The sequence below is a fragment of the Enoplosus armatus genome, chromosome 1 (genome assembly GCF_043641665.1).
Source record: "Enoplosus armatus isolate fEnoArm2 chromosome 1, fEnoArm2.hap1, whole genome shotgun sequence".
Taxonomy (NCBI): domain Eukaryota; kingdom Metazoa; phylum Chordata; class Actinopteri; order Centrarchiformes; family Enoplosidae; genus Enoplosus; species Enoplosus armatus.
This window is the reverse complement of record NC_092180.1, coordinates 1,953,608-1,975,945: the sequence shown is the minus strand read 5'-3', so window position 1 is coordinate 1,975,945 and position 22,338 is coordinate 1,953,608. Positions and strand designations below refer to the sequence as shown.

Sequence of the window (22,338 nt, the reverse complement as noted above, 5' to 3'; positions counted from 1 at the left end):
TATAAAGTAAAGAATTCAATGCAAATGTGTCAAATAAGCAGCTCTGGATAAAACATGCTGACCAGACGTATTATTCTGTCAGCAATTTTCTGCAATATAAGTAGATTCCCTCTCCTGTCATTTATTTATTCATTCACTCTCATCCCTCTGCCTGCTCGCTCCACACCTGACACAGGCCACAGAGCTGCAATTACTAATGATAAGTGTGTACAGAACATCACAAGCTGCTATTAAAAACAATGCAACTAATGATGTTTTCATGATTGATTAATCTGTATTTTACTCTTTGATTAATCATTCAATCCATATAATAAGCAGATCAAAACTCAAATGTATGCAATTTATAATGAAACAAACCAAAACAGATTAAAAAAGCAGTCGGAACCAGTGAATATTTGTTTAATACGTGACTTAGACATTTAATCCATTATCAGAATTGCTCTCTTATTTTTCGATAATTGACAAATCAATTAATACACATGGTTTGTTGCTGTGTTTTATAAGATAAGATAAGATAAGAAAAGCCCAGAGGGGAAATTCAGATGAATAAAAGAGATGGTCCACCTCACCTGAGACAATGACAACCTGCGCTACAAATAATAATCCTTCAGATTTTCATGAAATCAAATAGCATTCAGTGAATATACTGGATTCAGACTGTGTCTGTGCTGTCAGCATGAGGGATCCACAGGAAGACAAGACATGCACATAATCCAACTTCACCTCACTGATAACAGCCTCTCTGTTTACTGTTCATCATCTCTGCCGCCGCTTCACATTAAAAACGTTTAAATGTTGAAACACATGGTGGCTTTTATTGTGAAGCAGCCACAGGAAATGCTATGTGATTGTTTGTCATGGTGATCAGCGCTGACTGCGATTGGTTATTAAAAATGCGTCTACAAAAACGAGACAGCGGCCATTTTTTAAACATTTTTTTAACCAGCTCTTTTCACTGTGTCCTGCTGTCGGGTGGAGAACCACTGATACTGACGAGCAGCATGAAGTCAGATGGAGGTTGTAGTTATTATCTTTCATCAAAACAACTCCGTTCGGCTGCACTGGAAACAGATAACAGCAGTTTCACTTCTGTCGTATTTTTGACAAAACAGCTGCTCGAAGAGTGTCGGCTGTGCTATTAAACCACACCTGCTGTTACCACGGTAACCACGTGTTGTCGCATTACAGCCTCAACATAATAAATAATATCATAATAAATCATTGCACTTTTATGAAGTCAAACATTTAACCTTGGGGGGGGACAAGAGGAGCCATTTATATGCAGGAAATGAGAGTTTTCCTGTTAAGGCCGTCAGCTGCTAACTGAATCGATCATGAGACGTCAGCTGCGTCAGGATGTGGGTGGTGTGCTCATGTGTCTCAGAATCGCTGACTGTCCTGTCTGTCAGAAGGTATTAGGATGTCACAGCGCTTTTAATGCAAAAGGTCCTCAGAAGTGGCATTTACCACACACACACACACACACACAGATATAAAAACTAACAAAAGAAAAGAAGCGGGGATGATACGATCATACTAGTGCCATCTTTTTGACTTGTTGGCTCCTTGTAGCCACAGCAACAGCTCATGGCTGCGGGGTCTTTAGAAGCAAGAGCCCTTCATGCATAATGGCAAAGGGGGACGGGGGACGGGAGACGGAGGAGGCAGGAAAAGCTGCTTTCTTCTTTTTATAAGAATCAAATTAAAGCAAAATGATCAAATGATGGAAACTCAAATTGCATTGGCCTGAACAAAAGCTTCATTCAGCCGATGGATGTTGCAGTTAAGTGAAATGGATGCAGAAGGTTGTGCAGCGTCGACTGCTTACCTTTGTCCACTATTGAGAGATTAACCAATCAATGAGAGAAGAAAGAGAGAGGTCCTGTTAGACACAGACTTCCTGATGACATTGTGAGTAAAAGTCAAACCGGGAAGCTCTTACCGAGTTCCTCCAGTTCAGAGGTCATCGACTTGGAGCGCATAGACAGGGCTGTGGTGGGGGCTCTCTTTGGTGGTGGAGGAGCTGATGGAGACAAAATGCACACACGTCATTGAGTTTTATTCGGGGATGAAGTGGAATTACATGTTCTCTTATGTTCACACAGTGAGTGAGAGTGCCGGTGTGGCAGAGGGAAGCTTTAAAGTGAGATGTAATCTATGAATCTTTCCTTTTACAAATGAAATGCTGATTGATAAGCGATAGACCCACCCTGGCTTATCTGAATACACTAAGAAGGTTTGCTGCTACAGCCCTGCTTGGTCCGGTGTGACCAGTACTGGAGGCTAATGTTACGTAGCTGATGTTGGCAAACTTCAGGTCACTGAAGTTTCTCACTTTTGCTGACTTGATGATTCTCTTACTACGTTTTGGCATTTAGCGGAGCCGCGTAAACGTCACATGTGGCCGGTTACATAGGCTCCCTTTAATTCTTAGTGTTGATGGGCAGTGACGGCTTTGCTGCCTTAACCCCCCCCCCCCCCCCCCCCCCCCCCAAACATTGTTAGCCACAGCTGACTTCTGACTTTTGTTGTTTGCATTGTGGACATGGAAGTCGGGTTTCTTGCTGCCTCTGAGGGATATTATGACATAACACGTCATCGTTCAGCATGCTGCTTTACTGCAGTCTTTAAATGCGGGAGGCACAACTGTTACATCCATACAGCAGAGGGATTTCTGTCCTGCCGCTCCACCCCTGAAGCTCCTCATTACTGTTTTATTTTCTAATCCATGTATGCTGAACACCGAATATCATCATGTCATCTTCCAGTTCTGGACATTATATCTCGCTCTCTTTAAGTTGTTCGGTGTAGCACACTGAAAAGTAGAATCTACGCGTTGTTGTACCTTTTTTGCGCGCCGTGTCGTCCGGGTCCAGATTCCGGCTCACTGTCACCACCTTGATCAGGAGCCGGTTGCCTCCCTGGCGGATCATGTTGACCACCTGTCTGTGGCCCACCTTCACCACATTCTCCTGGTTCACCTGCCGCAAACACACAACAGTAGAGTCATTAATGGCTGACAAACCTTAAGGACTTCCAGAAAATGTATAGAAAGTTGGGAACTATTTTCTCAGCCTGTATAACTGGTGTCAGCAGGACGAGAGGCAAAAACTGGCAAGTATCTGAGAACTTTTCATCATTTTATACTGTACGTCCTTCAAGTCCAGACTCAATTTCTTCATATATGTTTACAATGGAGCTATAATTTTGTTGTTATATTGGTCTATTCTGTACACACAGCATCTATTGCACGTCAGTCCATCCTTTGAGTGTTTCTTCTCCTGAATCGAGGGTCTAAGGAGGTGATTGACTTGAAAACTGACTCAAAGCAGAACCGTTGCAAACTGTCTGACAGCCCACCATGCTGTAGGTGATCACCCCAATGATCCTGAAACCTCTGGAGAATGTCAGGTATTATAAAAGACTTTTCAAGTCTTTGTTAGAATATTCAGGTTTGTGTTTGAGAGGTCTCATTTACGCAAGACAGTGGCAACTAAACCAAATATATAGCAACAGTAACTTTTACAGCATTATAAAAACAACGATGGTGGAAAGCAGCAAGAAACGAAACAACAGCTGCACATAACGTGCAGCAGACAAGACTTTGCAGCAGTTGCTCTGTCACTTTAAGCCTGTGGTGGCTTCATGCTGGGACTGATGCTATTTCCAAGTCGACAGCTCATCAAAGTGACTGACAAATGATGTGGCAAGAACTTGACCAGACGCGTCCCAATTATGCACAATGTACTAAGACTAACCATGTTTTGAGCATATATATGGAAATCGCAGAATCTTTGAGAGTGTTAAAGGACACTGTTGCCCCTTAATGTGATGAACAAGGGACTGAAGGGGGAAAGAAAACATTAAAGGCCCTGCACACCTACACAGGTGACTTCACTTACTCTGGCTGGTTGGACCTCTTCAGGTCTGTGTGGGTGTGTTCCTCACTCTCCTGTTAGCTTTGTTACATGTTATCATCATCATTCAAACAGTGCATTCAGGACAGACTTCCCTTTCATTTCGATGTGAAACGGAGACACAGTGGCTTCCTGTCCCACCTGCTTTCTGCCACATCATGTAAGGAGACCCAGCATAGCTCCGTCCTCCTTAACCTGAGACACAAGGCTCATCTGCCCAAATAAGTGAAAACACCTGTGGGGATGTGCCGGGCTTTAACTTCTTATTCAAGTTTTATTTAATCAGGTACAAATTGAAACTGGATTTTCTGAAGTCGCAGTTTGATTGATGTCCAAAAGTGCTTGTTTACTACAATTTCCTGTTAGGACATAATGGTGCACCTTCAACACGAGTTCACACTATGAACTTTGGAGTATAGTATTGAGGTGAAATGATTCGTTTATTAATTGTCACTTTTCAAAATGCCAAACATCATCTAGTTCCAGCTTTCTTTGTCTTATATGTCAATAAAGTGCGTATGTTTGTGTTTAGGGCCGTTGGTTGGAAAGCCAGGTACAGCATACTGGGACACAGGTTTCCTCTCAAGGTGAAAAGTTGTGACTTTAAAAGTCTTAATAGTTTGATTTCTCCTTTGATTCCTCCTGCAGATAATGGCTCGCAGCACTAAAGCAGACTTCAAGGAAAAGGCTGAAAAATTCAATTTTAAACCTGACCATGGATATGCAAATAAGGTGGTGGTGGTGGTGGGGTGTTAGCGCTTTCGTCCTGTCCTGCTGCCAATCTTCATAATTGCAGTATTCATGTTGGCGGGGGGGGGGGAGAGGGAGCGGCGGCCGCTGCCCTCACAGTCGGTCTTCAAAGACAATCAAACAAGTTGGTTTGTGGCCGGAAAAAAATCCTGCTGCTGAAAATGCAGCAACAATCCGCTTACAATGAAAGGCGATGTGTGTGTGTGTGTGTGTGTGTGTGTGTGTGTTTCTCTGCGTGGAGTTCACCAACACCATCATATATTTACATCTGAATGTAGCTGCCACCCAAAACGCTGCACACCCCCACGCTCATATCAGATTCTTTTTATATAAATAAACACACATACACGCATGGTTCTTAATCTCATTACTGGTCGTCTAATTTAATACGGGCCCTGCTGGACCTGCTCCTCTCATCTCCTCTCCGGTCTACTCCGCCCCTCCTCTCTTCTTCCAGACACATAGCGGAGGAGGGGTCAGATGAAAGGGTGGAGCGACAGAGAGGAATGATGGATGGGAAGAGGGAGAGAAAATGTAGAGGACGACGATGAGAAGTGATGAAGACAGAGAGAGAGACACAGAGAGAGACTTTATTTTCTCTCTTTGGGTTTTAATCTAACAAACGCTGCTCCGGCGTCATGAGGGCGGACATTTTGGTAATTAGAGAGAAACGCTCCGACAGCTGTTTCAGCGTGACCTCGCGTTCCCTCCGTCGTGCTCCGTCACACACACTGAGGTTTGCTGATACACTGAGTACACTGGTTCACATATAGGGGTAGCCTTATGTAATCTGCTCTGTCTTTCCACCCTATTATGTAACTACGCTTGAAGGATGGATACACACACACACACACACACACACAGACACACATTTATGAATATTTTCTTCTGCCAAAATCATGGTAAAAAGCCGGTCTGGATTTGTTGTAAGACTGATTTCGGAGAGGCCTTACCAGGACGAGAGATGTGTTTTACAAGGATCAGGACATGATCACAAAAACCTGAGAGCGTATTCATCTTTAGGGGTTGAGTTCACATCTCAGTGTTTTTCTATCTGTACTCACTTAACAGCTATCACAATAGGAAACTGAATTTATTCATTTAGATTTTATTTTTAGAGAAATCATTTTCATGGCTGCAATACTGAAGTATAAAGACTGCGCAGAGTGCAGGCAGGTTAATGCGACTGCTTCCTGTCTCATCTGCGAGGAGAAAGCGGACGTTCACCAGAAAGACTGTAGTGAGTGTTTAGAACAAACCAACAGAAAATGCTGAATCCCAGCTGAGAAGTCCTAAAAGTGGCCCAGAAAGGTGAAATTTAAACATCAACAATTTGATTACAACTGAGCAAACTCCATGTACTGATGAAGACCATGTGATATGATCAAAAGCACCAGAATCGGCTACTAAATGGACCTTGTGGTGAGCCTGTTTTCTTTCCTTTAACCTTCTTTATTTAACAAATGCAGTTAGAGAATGTAAATCAGTGTATGAGCTGTAATAATGACGCTGCTGAGCCTCTCCACGCTGTCACTCCACCAACACTTCACTTCACTTCAGCTGATCTGAATTCAGTGACGACGGGTGCCAAAGACCATCTTTGGGCAGACAGGGGTTACGACACCCCCCCTCATATATGACCACCTGTTATCACTTGTTCCAAACTAAAGCCCCAAACACGGTTTATGTGGACCACGTACTTGCAAAGTGCGCTCGTAGACACCGGTGGAGGTAACAGAGCTCCGTCCTCGAGGGAGCGATACAGATCTGATTGGTTTAATCAACATCTGCTTGGATATCATTGGTTGTTGGAGCCACTTTAAATTCAAGTATAAAAACTTTCAGATTATTCATATATTGAAAACTGTAAGCAACAGGAAAGTTTGTATGTCTGTATTTTATTTTTCATTATCTGATTAATTAAAACTTATTGCAGCGGCTTTACATTTTTTCTTTATTTGTCTATTTCAGCCATCAAAAATTAAAATAAAAAAGGACAGAAAAGATTTCACCCTCATGGACTTCTACTGTAGACGATGGCTGTCGTGGGGATCTCAGGACAACAGAAGACTGGCAACAAGGGAGCAGTTCTTGTGGTTTTATTGCCGCCTGCAGACGGACGGCCCCGACAGTAAGTCAGTGGCTCCTGCCCGGCTGACCGTCCTGCATCTCAGAGTGGTCTGCTTTCATACAGCACGTACAGCAAAGGATGTGAACACTAGTGAGACGTACGTCACTCTCTTTGACAGTCGTCGCCTCGTAGGAAACGAAGCCACAATAAAAGGTAATTACAGACATCTGATAACACGCAGCTGAGAACACGTAGAGAAGGCTGTGGTCCTTCTACTGGGGTCAAAGGGCACCACAGCAAATCCCTGTGACCATGAATGAACTCTTCGGGGTGAGAAAGGAATGTGTTGGATTTTCCCACTACAATGGCGCCAAGGGGCAAATCAATGCGTCGGCTATCAGTTAAACGCAGACGATCAGTCATATTGATTAGTTTCCACAGTCATTGACGCCGGTGTGAACGTAGCCGCCGAACACTGACACACACACACACACACATGGGTTACACGTGTGTGTGACTTATTGAATGAATGAGTGAGGGAGAAGTGGATTGTTTGTCTGACAGGAAAATAATGTAAGAGGAGAAATGAAGCCTGAAGGCCATAAACTGCCATAACGGTCCTGAACCAACAACTACAAAAAAGAAAAACAGCCTTGAACCAGCAGCTTTATAGCTGAACATTAACAGTTTAATCAATAGTACACAAACAAACGCACACACACACACATAAATACACGTAAGGAAATCAGTCTCCCATACAATATGCATGTAAAAGCCGGCCTTCTGTCAGATCAAGCAGAAGGGCCTATTCAAAAGCCATTATCATTATCATAACCATTACAATAGTTCCACAGCATTAAGCATCATACGGCCCATTTAGCTGAACACAGGCAGCCCTGAATCTGAATCTGAACACGCCATCCAATCCCATTTTATGCAAATACTCCTCATTCCTTCACTGACGGTCGCTAATCTGATTAATCAATTATAGTCTGACCTATGCAGGCGTGCGCTGAAATGACACGCTGCTAATCCAGCCTGTCAGAGCAGGGAGGGGTTAACAGGGTCAGCTGATCTCTCTCCAGTAGTATTAATACAGACTCCAGTACTCACACACAACTCCAACTACATTATTCACAGAGCTGACTAAGCTTCTATCAGACTGGTTTGGGGACTGGGGAGGGAACGACCTTTTAATGGCTTCTTGGCACAAGCGAGTCCGACCCCTTTGGGTCGCGTTCCAAAATATATGAATATTGATCTTTCAGTTTTAGCTGCAAGAAAATGTATAACACTGAATCTATGTCCACCTGCAATGGCCCGCTGGATTACCACAGACCCGCATCCTTTACCACAGACCCGCATCCTTTACCAGAGACCCCAATCCTTTACCAGAGAGCTGCATCCTTTACCAGAGACCCGCATCCTTTACCAGAGACCCGCATCCTTTACCAGACACCCGCATCCTTTACCACAGACCCGCATCCTTTACCACAGACCCGCATCCTTTACCAGAGACCCGTATCCTTTACCAGAGACCCGCATCCTTTACCACAGACCCGCATCCTTTACCACAGACCCGTATCCTTTACCAGAGACCCGCATCCTTTACCAGAGACCCGTATCCTTTACCAGAGACCCGCATCCTTTACCACAGACCCGTATCCTTTACCAGAGACCCCAATCCTTTACCACAGACCCGCATCCTTTAGCACAGACCCGTATCCTTTACCAGAGACCCGCATCCTTTACCAGAGACCCGTATCCTTTACCAGAGACCCCAATCCTTTACCAGAGACCCGCATCCTTTACCACAGACTGGTATCCTTTACCAGAGACCCGCATCCTTTACCACAGACCCCAATCCTTTACCAGAGACCCGCATCCTTTACCACAGACCTGCTATAAAAGCACACGGAGAGGAGGCTGCAGCAGACGGCAGCTCGTATCCTCACTCCATCCAGGAAACCAACAGGTCCCCTGAACTACATGACCAATATGAGTGTGTTCTGATCCGTCACCTACCTCGTTCTCGTCAGCTCAGAGTAAAAATAGTTTGTTACACTTATAGTTGGATAGTCGTTATTTATGTGAGTCTCTAGAAAACAGATGAAAACAGGTCACACAGCTCCGGGAACTGAGATGATTGATTTTTAATCGATGTGTCCAAACTGTCTCAAAAGCCTAAAACTTAATTTATACAACAACTTTACAAACAAAGCACCGATGCTCTCTCTCGAACTTAGAGGGGTGATTTGTATGTGAGGTCACATGAGGCCGGGGATTGCCGTGGCACTAAGAAGTGAGTTGGAGGCCCTCTGTGACTTAATGAATACAGCTGATTGATGAAACACTGAATTTTATAATGACATTGATGAAGGAATGTAGATCGGTCACATCACGGATACCCAATCCACTTAAAAAAGGTCAGTATCAGCGGATGGGATCATCTGAAAGCTAGCCGTAACTAACGATTATGTTCATTATCGATTCATCTGCTAATTATCGTCACGATTAATAGATTCATCTTTTAGTGTATAAAATGCTCATCAAAGTTTCCCAGAGACCAAAGCGACGCCTTCAAAGACTCTTACCATCTTAAACAACAAAGAAAAGCAGCAAATCCTCACATTTAAGAACCAGAAAACGTTTTACATCTTTGCTTGAAAAAGGGCCGAAACGATTTATGAACAATCAAAACAGTTGGCAACTTATTTTCTTCCGATGGAACAAGTCTCTCGTTCTAACCGTAACATGTGACGTGTTCTGACCTGCCGATCTCCAACACCGTGCTTTCAGGGATGTGCCTCACTAAAGAAGCAAAATGAACAATGAGAGACAAAACAAAAGACATTCAACAACAAATTACAGTAACATACAAATGTCCTTCCTTTGTGCAGTAAAACAAAAGTGATGAAACACACACACACAGAGGCATGTGTATATACATGTACCTGTATATGCCTGCACACCTTCACCCACACATAAAAGGAGCAGCATTCATCAGCATCTGAAACATGGAGCTGATCTGCATCTGAGACTGGGGTGGGGGGCGGCGGGGGGGGGGGCTCTCTGAATTCTGTGTGTGTGTGTTTTCTCCTTGTAGGAAGCTGGAGTACATCAAAGCAGGCTCATTAAATACAGAAATATACAGACAGAAACTGTGTGTGTGTGAGAGACACACAGGAAAACATAAAGAAGAATCAAGTGAAGGATTGAAAAAGGATGAGGTGGGGGGGGGGCAAGAGTTTTATTCTGATGACTCAGAGTCCTACTTAGAAGAGTCTTGACTCTGATGAATCATGTGGCTGAATACCAAACTGACGATGAGAGCACATGTTAGTGCACGCACACACACACACACACACACACACACACACACACACACACACACACAGTCAATTCCTTCAGTGGTGGCCTGCTTCAGACCAGCACATCAGCTCCACCCATACTGTATGACTGTCCCAGGAACACACACACACACACACACACACACACACACACCACGGAGAAGTCACGAGACAGAGCCGTCAGCCAATGGCCAAACAGAGGGAGATCAGCCCCCCCCGCAGCACAGAGGAGGACACTAATGGATAGTTCACAGCGCTAACTACCGCTCTGCCCTACTGGCACAGATCCAAACAGTCGACGAAGCGGCGACAGGCTCAAACCCACGTCTGCCTCGCGCCCGGAGCTCACACCCCCTCACCCTGACACACCGGCCTTCGGGCCACAGGCACATCTGCGCTCTTAAATCTCTGTGCTGGATTTGTTTGGGCTCCCCTTGTTCAATCAAACGGTCAGTTCACTCAAATTGCAAAGACGTATTTTCTCACTTACGCCGAGTGCTGCTGAGATTGTTTTTTTTTTTTTTTTTGCCAAAGTTTGGACATTTATGTCTCTTGAGACTTCTGCCTCCACCTCAGTAGACTGGATGTGAATGGACCTTTGTTATATAAATATGACCTGCTGTAACTTAGCAAGCAGAGCGGGTTCCATCCCCGGTTCCTCCAGTCCACATGTGTGCTTGAGCCAGACACAGAACCCCACACTGGGTCAGCTGGCACTTCGCACGGCAGCTTTATTTATTTTATCGTTTATTTTAGCAGGGTCAGTGTACAGTAAAACTGTCTAGATGTAAGGGAAAAAATTTGGTTTTTTTTGACAATATATTGTTGAATTAGCACAGAAGCATCTTTAGTAGCTCCTGTAGTCTCACCTCTGCAGCTAGAATGAGCTTGTATCTGGAATCAACTACATCCCATAGAAAACAGATTCTGCTGGTCTACTTTCCCATACAGGTCCAGCTCTAACCTGGTTCCAGACCTCTGAATCACCGCTCACATCTCCGACTTGATAGCAGTTCAGATAGTTTGGGTGTTGTGCTCTTTGACTCGTGTTAAATCGCCACCTTCGACTGTTGTACGGCACGAACAGCCCCCCAAAACAAATTTCAGAAAAACACAGCTTACAACTCGAAGACAGAATACAGAACCAAGACTTCAGACTGCTCATTCATCGGGCTGCAGCCCCCCCCCCCCCCCCACACAACAAACTACACTTCAGACTCTCTGTTTCCTGAGTCTCTGCTAAGCTTCACTCTTAAAAGCTGCATTATCACTGTGTACACAGTAAGGCACAACATGTTCCTGGTTGCTAAGCGACAGTTGCTGTGTGATACCGCTGGAGGTGGGAGTGGTGCTGAGAATGTTATCAGTGTTGGGGGGCGGGGGGGTCTGTACCATTCATCATTAAATGGGGGTTTAATTTGATGCTAAGCTCTCTTTTTTGTCAATGAATGGACTGCTTCGCCAAGCCCCCCCCCCCCCCCCCCCCCCCCATTTCCTCCTCCTTCTCCCTGTGCAGCCATCTTAAAAGGTTTTCGTCTCATGCCGTATTTTGAATTCGTGGTTGTTTTAAAACTAAAGAGCAGCTCCCTGAGCACCGCGAGCTGCTCTTTGTGCGCTGCTCCTATAAATAAATGATTTATAGGAAACTCCGTTATTTTAAGACTGGATGTCATGTGACTTCAGCGCGTGTCTGTCTGTGCGTGTGTGCACACAGCTGCATGTGTGAGTCTCCTGGTTTTCACTGAGAGGTATTGATCAGCGTTAACGTGTAGTGAGTAAATAGCTGAGGGGAACTGACGACGATGATGAGGGCTTTCTTCACTCTTTCCACACTTTAAGCCCAGGCCCGAAGCAGCAGTGCAACTTCCCTTCCTGGGGTTCCCACCACAGAAATCAATACCTGACCAGGCTTAGGCATGTAACATGTCATGTCAGACTTAAGTCAGTCTGACAAAACCCCAGCAGGGCACTCACGGATAAATTCACTATCAGCATCGCTTGTGGAAGATGAGACGAAATATTCACATGGAGGCAGCTGATGGAAACAGACACTGATTCCTATTTGAGGAACAAGGTGTAAACACATCACTGACATATTATCACGTTATGAAGTTGATATGGTGAACACACAAACAGCAGACATAAGCACCTCTGTTTCTATAAGAGCAACGTTCTTCACCAGCTAGCTGCTAACCTTGTCTGCTGTTTGGTGCTGGGTAGTGTGCAGCGGGTTTATCAGGGCTTTTCTGATGTAAACAGCTGCCTGCTGCTGGAAAGGAGGTGGATGAGAACAATTAGACTAAAGCACAACAGAGTCTGGGGATAATTCTCTGTGGGTTTGTCACTGCAGGCAATTATACAGAGTAATTTCACCGATTGTTCATACATAAAATATTGATTAGTGCAGATTTAAAACTTGCTCAGCAATATAATGGAAACATGCAGTAACTATTAAATTGGTTGAAAAGGCATCAGCTGTAGCTGGAGGACTGGCTCAATCAGCTTAAAGCCCACAAGTGTAGAATTAGTGTGTGATTAAATCATCTTTAAAGATTATTCAGAGAAGGTAAATGAGACAATCCCTGGGGGCTAAAGTCAGAATAAATGTAACAGAAACAGATCAGGCAGCTCAAACATGTCCCACCACTTCAGTCCCTTCAGAAGCAGCTCTCAGATGGACTTGTTTTAGTCTTTTTGTGAAACCTGGACATTAAACTGTACAGTGAGGAGGATCACACTACACACAAACGTGCAAATGTACAAATGCTGTGGAAACACACACAGTAACATGTAACTACACACCTGTCTAAGCTGCACTGGGCCGAGGGAAGCTCTGCACACTTTCTTCTCTATTATCTTTCCTCTATGTGAAGTCTGCTTTATCACTCCCACAGCATTATATTATGTTTACTTACACACCGCCTCCTGTGGGTTTTCATCGAAACTCTGAAAACAGGAAATGCAATAGCTGCAGGCCGATACAATGCAAGCTCTCCGGATGACTAGAAAACTTTGGGTGGCTCACAATGGAGCTACTTTATCTTTCCGAATGAGAAGGTAGGTCACCATCAGCGGCCTGACCTCAAGTGACCTCGAGTCAAACATCTGCACTGTGACGAGCCTCGGTGGCGACTTCATTCTGTACCAACAGGTGACAAAAAAATTCTAATCAATAAAGTCATCACAGATCAAATGAAGCAGCCTGTTCCATTGATTCACACTCCCTGCATCACATCCCACAATCCTCTCCAACAGGAAATCAATAAAATGAATGAAGTGAGGACGCTCTCAAAATGTTTCATGAGACTTTGATGGTTCAGCAAACATCTGACCGACATTCTACCTAAACATGCGTCCAACAACCTAAAATATTTATCACCACAAACAAAAGTCTTTATTTTATAAGTTTCTACAACCTAAGAACTACAGCTCTTATTGTGAAAACCTTATTATGTTTTATTATTAACCCTTGTCGTAGTTGTATTAATTGCTCTGTGTTCTGCTATCTGAATGCTGGAGGAGTTTCTGCCAATTGGACCCAGAGGCTAAATAAGTTCCTAAACAGCAGGACACTGTAGGTTTCAGCAACGTCCTTTCATGTCGCACCTGTTTCCCCCTTAGACATGGGTGTAACATCATCTTATTATATAAAAATGAACACTGACATCTATGGCCGATAATGGAAACATGCAGTATGCTCATGAGCAGTTGTTGGGTCAAAGGACGCAAAGTGATGATAATCATGAAAGTTGTATTTGCAACGATTACAGGATGAGACACTTTAAATGTTTTCATGTGGCAGGAGTGAAAAGGGGAACTAAGAGTCAGGGAAACTCTAATTCTTTACTAAGCCAACAACCTGCAGGAGTTGGCCTTCTAACCCTCTGGTCAGCCACGCTGCCACCCGCCAAACTGGCTGCCCAGTCGAGCTTAACTGGGTCAAGGGCAATAATGGCTGTAATCCTATCAGGAGCACAGAGACGTGACCGAACGCTCGCACTGAACCAGCAGATATTCAGTTTCTAATTTCAAGTAAGATGAGTCTGTCCACACAGAAACATAGGATGCAACCTGAAATGCAAATCTGAAAATGAGGTCAGACGGCGACAAACCGCGAGCGGCAAACCAGACGTTTGACAGTCTGCTTGTGTCCCTGGTCTCAAACAGCAGCTTTTCTCTTCTATATTTAACTGCATTTTAAGGCTCTCTGCCTTCAGGATGACAGGCAGTGAGTGGAAAGAGACAAAATGACACACAAAAAAGATATATTTTGGCAAATTTGCCCAATTCTGCTAGAAAAAGCTTTTGAATCGAGCTCGGGTAGCTTTCACGTTATACGGATCACTTCAGGCACCAGAATTAAACATTGTTAGTTAGATTTGTATGACAATAAATCAAAATACAGAAGTTAGACGCTCTACTCCAGCTTCAGCTTTGAATGCTCTGAATGCACATGAGTGCATAGAAGGAGCTGCAAAAATATTTTACATGTCTGCTCATAACATACATTTTGCTTTTCATAACATTTCAGGAATCAATTATTACACAAGAAACTTGAGTATTATTCTAAACACCAAGGGTTATGAAAACAATGTAAAAGCATCCTTAAGACTCATATTTCCCTGAGCTTTAACACTGACTATAATCTCTTCTGCTGGAAATCAGGTTTTACATCATATAGCTTATAATGTTATCTCGGGCAACATCACAGCCGGGCCTCAACATAAACACAAAAGCCTTTTATTCCAGAAATCAAAGCTTGCACACAGTGGTTGGGATATGAGACTTATATGAGATGTTCTTCTTTTAGCTTTTAGAGACAGAGTCAGTGAGCTGCCTGCTGCATGGCGAGGACGCAACTGCCCCCCCCCCCCCCCCCACCCCTCCCCCTCTAAGAGCATTTGGAGAAAGAAATGGTGAGGACTGCCTGTGCTAGTTCACTGCACAACTGACAGTTGTGTGCTGTGTTGCAGCCCTCAGAGAGATGCAGGGATCTGACAGAAGGACACACACACACACACACACACACACACACACACACACACACACACACACACCTGGGGGCACAGGGAGGCAGATGCATTTGCATGTTACACTGGTCACACATCCTTCTCTTGGCCAAAGTTGTGTGTTATATAAGAGCGTAAGTGCTTTACTCCAACTACCTACATTGCACTCATTCAAACGCACACACACACACACACACACACACACACACACACACACACGAACACACATACAGGATGTTAACTTTTAATGCAAGTTGTGTCCTGTGAGCACGACTGTATTACTACATAAACATGCCTCTCGCTCTCCGACGTGCACAATAAGAGCAGCTTCTTGACGAGATACACTTCACTTTGTTACTGTATTTAATAGCTCCACTAAGCGCCCAAATTTCCTCCTGCTCAGCGTCGACGCTTTGGAACGCAACATGGTTCACAGGTCACCACTCAAATCTGTTTATACCTTCACAGCCGACAGAGAGCACCGATCTCAGTTGAGGTTTTGAATTGTTAGTATTGTTAACGTTTGTTACAAATGCTGCTAATTTAATCCACATGGATTCAATAAGGGAAAACGTTATCGCCACCCCAACCCAACGGACGTTATCATACGATTTTGGTTTTTAACAGATATAGAGCTGAAACAAAATAAATAGGTTTTGGCAGTTTGAGTAGTTTAAGTAGTAAATAAACTGTCAGTTTAAATGATACCGGAGGACAGCCCAGTGGATCAAGACTTCGGACTTATTTTAAGAGCAGAAATCCTCAATAATGTCCTGAACACCGAGAGCAACAGGAAGGCTGTGCAATGGGTAATGTGAACAGGGAAGGGGGAGAAAACGAGCCACCGCGTCCTATGATGAACTCAGCCTTCGGCTTAATCAGCAGCGATGAGACGATTCCAAAGGACACCACGCAATTATGATGGCCGACCACCTCCCGTGGCCACGAGGCAGAGCTGCGCGCGCTCTGCTGCAGCTTTACTGGCCAAGAGGACAAAGAGACTGACTATACTGCGTCTACGAGAGGAGAGGAATGAGTCGGTATCATCTAAATCATCCCTGACCTTGTGGCTTCCTGACTTTTGGCCTTTCAAGCGCAGCAAACAGGTGATTATGATCTCAACAACGAGTCCTTTTCCTCCGTCGACGCGCGCCGCAGCAGAAGGCTCCCCTCGTTGACTCGTCTCACTTACTCAAAGTCAACAAGCTGTATTGATATGAAGCACAGACTGCTGAAGCATAGCGGTTATTGATGGGGACTACGACAAGCACCCACTTAAACACATTTAGGCAAATGATTTGAGTGCTTGTGTACGAGTGCACAAAATGCATGCGTGCATCCTCATGCCAAGCTGTAAGAGGCGATGAAAGATTGATGCTTAGCCAAGCCCTAAATCATGCATGCAAATGGATATGTTCTGCTAATGTACAGTAGAGGGGAAGCAGGGCACACACACACACACACACACACACACAGAAGTCAAAACGATGGCCAGGTACTTTGCAATAAATGGCAGGATGATGAAAAAAGATATCAGCCTGCACTGTTAATACACAACAATGCACTTGTTGGCTTCTTTCCAGTCCTGTATGCCTCTTAGTCCTTCAACCCATGATCTGAAAATCAATCAACATCCACCATCTTTGAGGATGTTCCACTTAACAAAGTGTGTTTTGAAGGAAACAAGAAAGGAAACCCATGATCCAAACATGTGCTGGAGGAGATGGAGAGTTCACCTGTCAGAGACATCTCCTCATTGGAAATCTGCTCAGCAGCTGAACACTGCAGGTCATCTGGTGGGACTGTAAAGGGATTACAAACTAGAGACACCAGGCTGCCATGGTAACCGCATCACCACTACATTATTACTACCAGGACAGGATAGAAAACTGCACCAACCAACACACATGTAGTCAGTAGTTTGTGATCTTCCCTTTTCTTCTGGAATCATCTTGGCTCACGGAGGATATCTGTCTATTACAGCAGCAGAGTACTTGAGTATCATGAACCAGATGTACTGTATAGTAATATACTTCATTTAGAGCACTTATAGCTGCTGTTTGCTTCATGAAGACACATGTAACAGATCTGAATCGTCTATATGTTTTCATTTCTGGCGCCTGTTTCACCCAATTTGCAACCTGAGATAATTTCCTTTTGTTCACTGTGACGAGTTTTACTGATCATACCAAACACTACTTTGACACATGCATCAGAGGGCCAGAGACCTCCAGGACTCTGCTGTGACACAGATCCATGATACTTCTAGCTGCTGTGTTTGTCGAAGTCTGTCATGGAGATCTGCAACGTGCTCAAATTTAAAGTTTTCATTTTGAAGCTGTCGTAACATAAAACAAGTCAAATAGAGGTTTCTTATGGATCAACATCAAACAAAGGGAACTAAAAGAATAATATTTCACTTATTCTTCCAATAAATCAATCCTTCAATTGTCTTCAGCATCAACAAAGCTCAACCTAATTCAGTTATTCACGCATAACTGGCGCCCCATAACGCTGTATAACGGAACAGTGATGCGGCCACATTTACATTTAGATACTGAAACTTGGATACTGAGTAAAGTCATCATTTCTGTCTACTTTTACTACACATTTTAAACAGACTCTGGTCTCAGTTTCAATGGTAACTGTTGGACAACTTGAATGAGAAACATTTTTTCATCTTTCTTTTATCATTTTGTTCGAAAATAGCTTTTCCGTCCCTTATCATTTAATATCATTATAGTTTACCGTACTCTGGCTTTTAGCTTTAGGTTCTGTGTACAATCCTGCAACTTTCAACACTTCTCCAGCACTTTATTAAATACGTCTTCTTTTTAAAATGTCTTGTATATGTAAATTAAAACAGATTTACAGACAAAAGCACCCAGTGCAACAGTACATGACATTACCTCAGCAAAGCCCAAAACTAAACGATGACAGAACAATCCATTAGGAGCCCGGTGACAGAGACAGCTGTGCAATGTGCTGTAAGCAATTGGCGCCACTTCAAAATGAGGCTGGACTGAGACAGGATGTGCTATTTGGCAAATGTGTGTTGTGTCAATTCCTCTGTCCTAAATAACACCCAAGCATCTCTTCCTGGCATTGTAATAGGAGGAGCTCAGGAGCAGGAAGGTGATGAGGTACCCACGCAGAGCTTCAACTATACTTTGAAAGGCTCTGTTGTACCTCTAGGACGCCACTGATCAATCCAACTTAAACAAAGCCACAGCAGTGATGCCCTAAGGTTACAGTACCACTCCAAATGGATCTCTGAATAAATATTTTGACTGAAACTGCAGTATAAGGTCAAAATAAAACCGACAGTGATCGGAATCAGTCAGCGCGGTGATATTCTGCTCATTAGAGAATATGAGCCGTGGATGGCTAACTGCAGTAGCTCGAGGCTGTGCAGCTGTGAAAGTGTCAAACATTTTCAAGCTCTTCGATGCATTTTGTAAACATGTTCCTTCTGCGATACGTCTGCAGTTTGGGCTTCAGACGGAAGCAGACTGATGAGATGATTAAAGGGGTCAACAGAAATTTGAGATAAAACAAATGAGAAGATAAGGAGCGAGCGAGCTGAGAGCATACTGAGGGAGAGCTGCAGACACAGATACAGTTTGCTCTCCTCATTTGATGCTCCATTTAGCAGAAACACAAAATAAACCCATCCCCAGTGCAGAGCTGCTCACAGACACACAGTCGTTATGGAGTCACATAAGAAGAGGAAAAAAAGAGCAAGCTCAAAATAGACAATGTGCTTTTCCTCTGACTCTGCTTTTTTTCCTCAGCAGCTGTGATATGATTTGTAATATGCGAGGGTACAACAGCGACTGAAATCCCTACAATTGTACTCGGCACATGACATTTCTCCCAGTAGTTGAGAAATGCATAATGATTCTGAAGCACTTCAGTGAGACGCCCGGCTCACATTAGCAAAATACACACCAGCACCGAAGACTATTTCAAGGCATTTAGATGAAAACAAATCCTTACTATGGAGGCATTTGGAAGATAACCCCAAGAGATCAAATACTGCAACTGCTTACCCAACACAGTGTCATTTTCATTTGTGCTGGCTACGTAGACATTTTGACAAACAGAAAATCTCTCTTTGAGTGCATGGGGATTAGATTTATAAGTATCTCAAGTGTCAAACAAAAAAATATCAAATTGAGAGAGAATGAACATAACTAACAAAACAATTGACCTAAAAAAACAATGGTGCGAGAGCTAGTGTGGCTAGTGGGCTAACAGCAGCTGCCACAGAATTGTAAATGATATTGCGTTATATCGAATACTTGTTGCCAATAGAAGTGAATGGATGATGAAGTCCAGTCTGACTGCACCAGGACACAAAGTCCTCATGTGGGCAGGTGTCAGGCCAGGATGTGGTGTACAGTGGTGTACCTGTATTTATCTTCCCCCGTCTTTATCATTGAGAAGATGGTCCTTTTCTGTGCGCGACAACAATCAGATGTAACCATTTATAGATGGACAACAAGCAAACACAATGACAATGGCAAGTAGCTGGGACACTTTCTATGCCTCCACGAAGTCCTCATGAGCTTTACTATTATGAACAAGCCCCTCTGAGGCAGAACGTCTCCCTATAGCCTCCACAGCTTCAGACAGAAACGGTAAATAGTGGCCCATTTGGCCCCAGACAAATGACCCTTACTGGAAAATCAAACTTTTTACGCTTGTTGCTATAAATCCAAGTGGAAATGTCATGAATTACAACCTAATAATCAGTGCCCTCCTGTTCCTGTTGACAGCTCCTGGTGCTGCAATGAGCTCCAACACACTAAACAGGTGAATCAACATGCAAAATGAATCCAATTTATGATGATCTCACACACATGACGACACATACAGCAGTCTGATGTCGGCAAATACTGGCAAGATGAAGCCAGATTTCTCCTTTAAAACTCCGGTTCTCATTATCCACAGCTTCAGAGGCTGATATGATGATATATGATAATCACTGGGATTAGAGGTGTTGGCTTTGACTGTAACCTAATGGGAGACCAAATTAGCAAGTCAAACTTACACTACGATATCAGATTCCTTCTGTTATACCTTTAGGTGTAGGTATGTTACAATGCACTGCACGGGCAAGGACTTGCACTGGAGCTATGGCAAGAAGAACGTAAACAGTTTGATAAAACAGCTATTTTACTATTTTAAGTAAATTTTAACAAGTAAAAGACCCAAAACAAGCAAGTGAAACAGTCATTGGCCCACTCAATGAACAGCAAGTGATGAAAAAGTGCGTTGGTGAATCTCACTGCTAAGCCCTGCTCTGCACTTCTATATACAGTTAACATCCTCTTCACTTGATGGTCTGCTGAATTTGAAACATGCCACACTGCTTAATCAACCACATTAAGGACAAACTTGCACTAACCTGACACGCAATGTATAAAGCTGATTTATGGAGTCAGTTGTTCATGTTAGGCTAGTACATGCAGACCAGCCTCAACGGCACTGGACCCTATTCATCCCATGACAATGTCCACAGTCTGCAGGCTTTACTTCAAAATGTTTTCTTCCATCCACGAGTGAGCGTCCCAATCAGAAGTGGCAGGAAGTCATAACACACACAACACACACTTCGCTTATTGATGCACACATCTGGATTCAAACACAGGTCCAAATGTTTGTAGAAGAATTAATATGCCAAAGTAGCGACTGTACATTTTATGTCACAGCTGACACCAGAATGACATCAATGCAACTTCAGAATAAACTTAAAGCATCCTAGATTACCAACATGCAAGCAACCAGGAGCGCAAAGGTAGAAACCAAAGCCAAGATGTTTTACAAGTGTTAATAAGCACAAGACTCTTAAAACCAGGATTCATCATTAGCCTGACCATGCTGGACCAGGTTCTGCAATATAATGCATATGCAGGTACAAAGTAAACGGAGCAGCTCTTACCTCGATGAGGAAGTCCCCTGTCCTGAGCCCCGCCTGCCATGCCACTCCGCCCTCATCCACCGACTCCAGGTACTGCAGCGCGGGGAAGGCAGGTGTGGGAGTAAACTCCTCAATGGGCGTATCCGCTGCACAGCAAGGAAGGACGGAGGTGGAAAGGATTATAGAGAGAGAGCAAAGTGAACCGCGGCGATACAGAGACTGGACACACAGAACATGAGATACTGTCAGAGGAGAACGAAACAATGACAGTTCAGTTTTATAGGAAAACACTGAATAACATTACTGATGGCTGCATTCCATTTACACCTAAACAAAACTAATGTTATTAGTAACATTTCCTACTACAACAAGTCAAAATGTCTGCTGTGAAAACGGCGTGTGTGTCAAACTACGCTTTAAATATACACTTCAAAACTGTTGTTTTCACCTTTCGTATCCTGGAAACATAGAATAGTTTTAAACTAAAATATGTTGATGTCATATCGACTGTAATAACGAGGGTGAAGAAATGTTCCTACAATAGCTCATTTTGCCTGTTGACATGGTATAAACGGCCATGGTGTAACTACAAGGTCGGCAATGGGGAGAACCATCTCGGAATAAATAATGCCTGAACAACATGTCGAGAAAGCAGCATTAGCTTATGAGCTGGACCGCTGTCCTGACCCTGGAGACGGATATCCAGGGTGGCTGTCACAATTGAGCGAAAGGTGACTTTTGAAAGTATTAGCGACTGGCTAGATAACAACACACGATGTGTAAATACGGCAGCTTTGAAGTTGCTGAAGGCTATTTTAGTGGTTGGAGGCTAACCGTTTCCTCCTGCTTCCAGTCTTTGGGCTAAGCGAGGTACTCCACATAAAGCAGAGATCAACATTATCGTTAAACAATAATGCAAATATTATGTATTTAAAGGAAGACTGTGGTGTCAGTAGGGACAGTCGAAATGCTAACTCTTCATACATGACAGTTTTCGATGCTCAGTGCACGAGCTGCATTTCAGTTGATACTTAAAAAAAGTATTAAGGTTCGATATGCAGCTCTATTGTTTAAAAAGATCAGAAGAAAGATGAAAATAATGGAGATAATGACAAAGAGACATTTGGTTATTCATGCTGGATGGCACAATGGGAACAGTGTTACTGATCTTAAGAGCACTTCAAACCACCATTCATAACACAGATGCTTGTATGCACATGCACACCGACCAAAAGATTGATGATCTTTGTAGTGTTGTAGTTTGCCTTTCATTTTAAACGGTTTACCATCTAGCCTGTACATACTCGTTATCATA

The 22,338-nt window shown here is 43.6% G+C and overlaps 1 protein-coding gene across 1 annotated transcript in view; it reads right to left on the bottom strand.

The window, feature by feature from the left end:
- LOC139297107 (SH3 and multiple ankyrin repeat domains protein 2-like) overlaps positions 1-22,338 on the bottom strand; it is a 110,009-nt gene that overhangs the window by 15,552 nt on the left and 72,119 nt on the right. Inside the window, exons 15-18 of the mRNA XM_070919718.1 lie at positions 21,045-21,169; positions 2,846-2,981; positions 1,943-2,023; positions 1,829-1,837 (exon numbers count right to left, since the gene is read on the bottom strand). Coding sequence (XP_070775819.1) covers positions 1,829-1,837; positions 1,943-2,023; positions 2,846-2,981; positions 21,045-21,169 — 351 coding nt within the window. The remainder of the gene's footprint in view (positions 1-1,828; positions 1,838-1,942; positions 2,024-2,845; positions 2,982-21,044; positions 21,170-22,338) is intronic.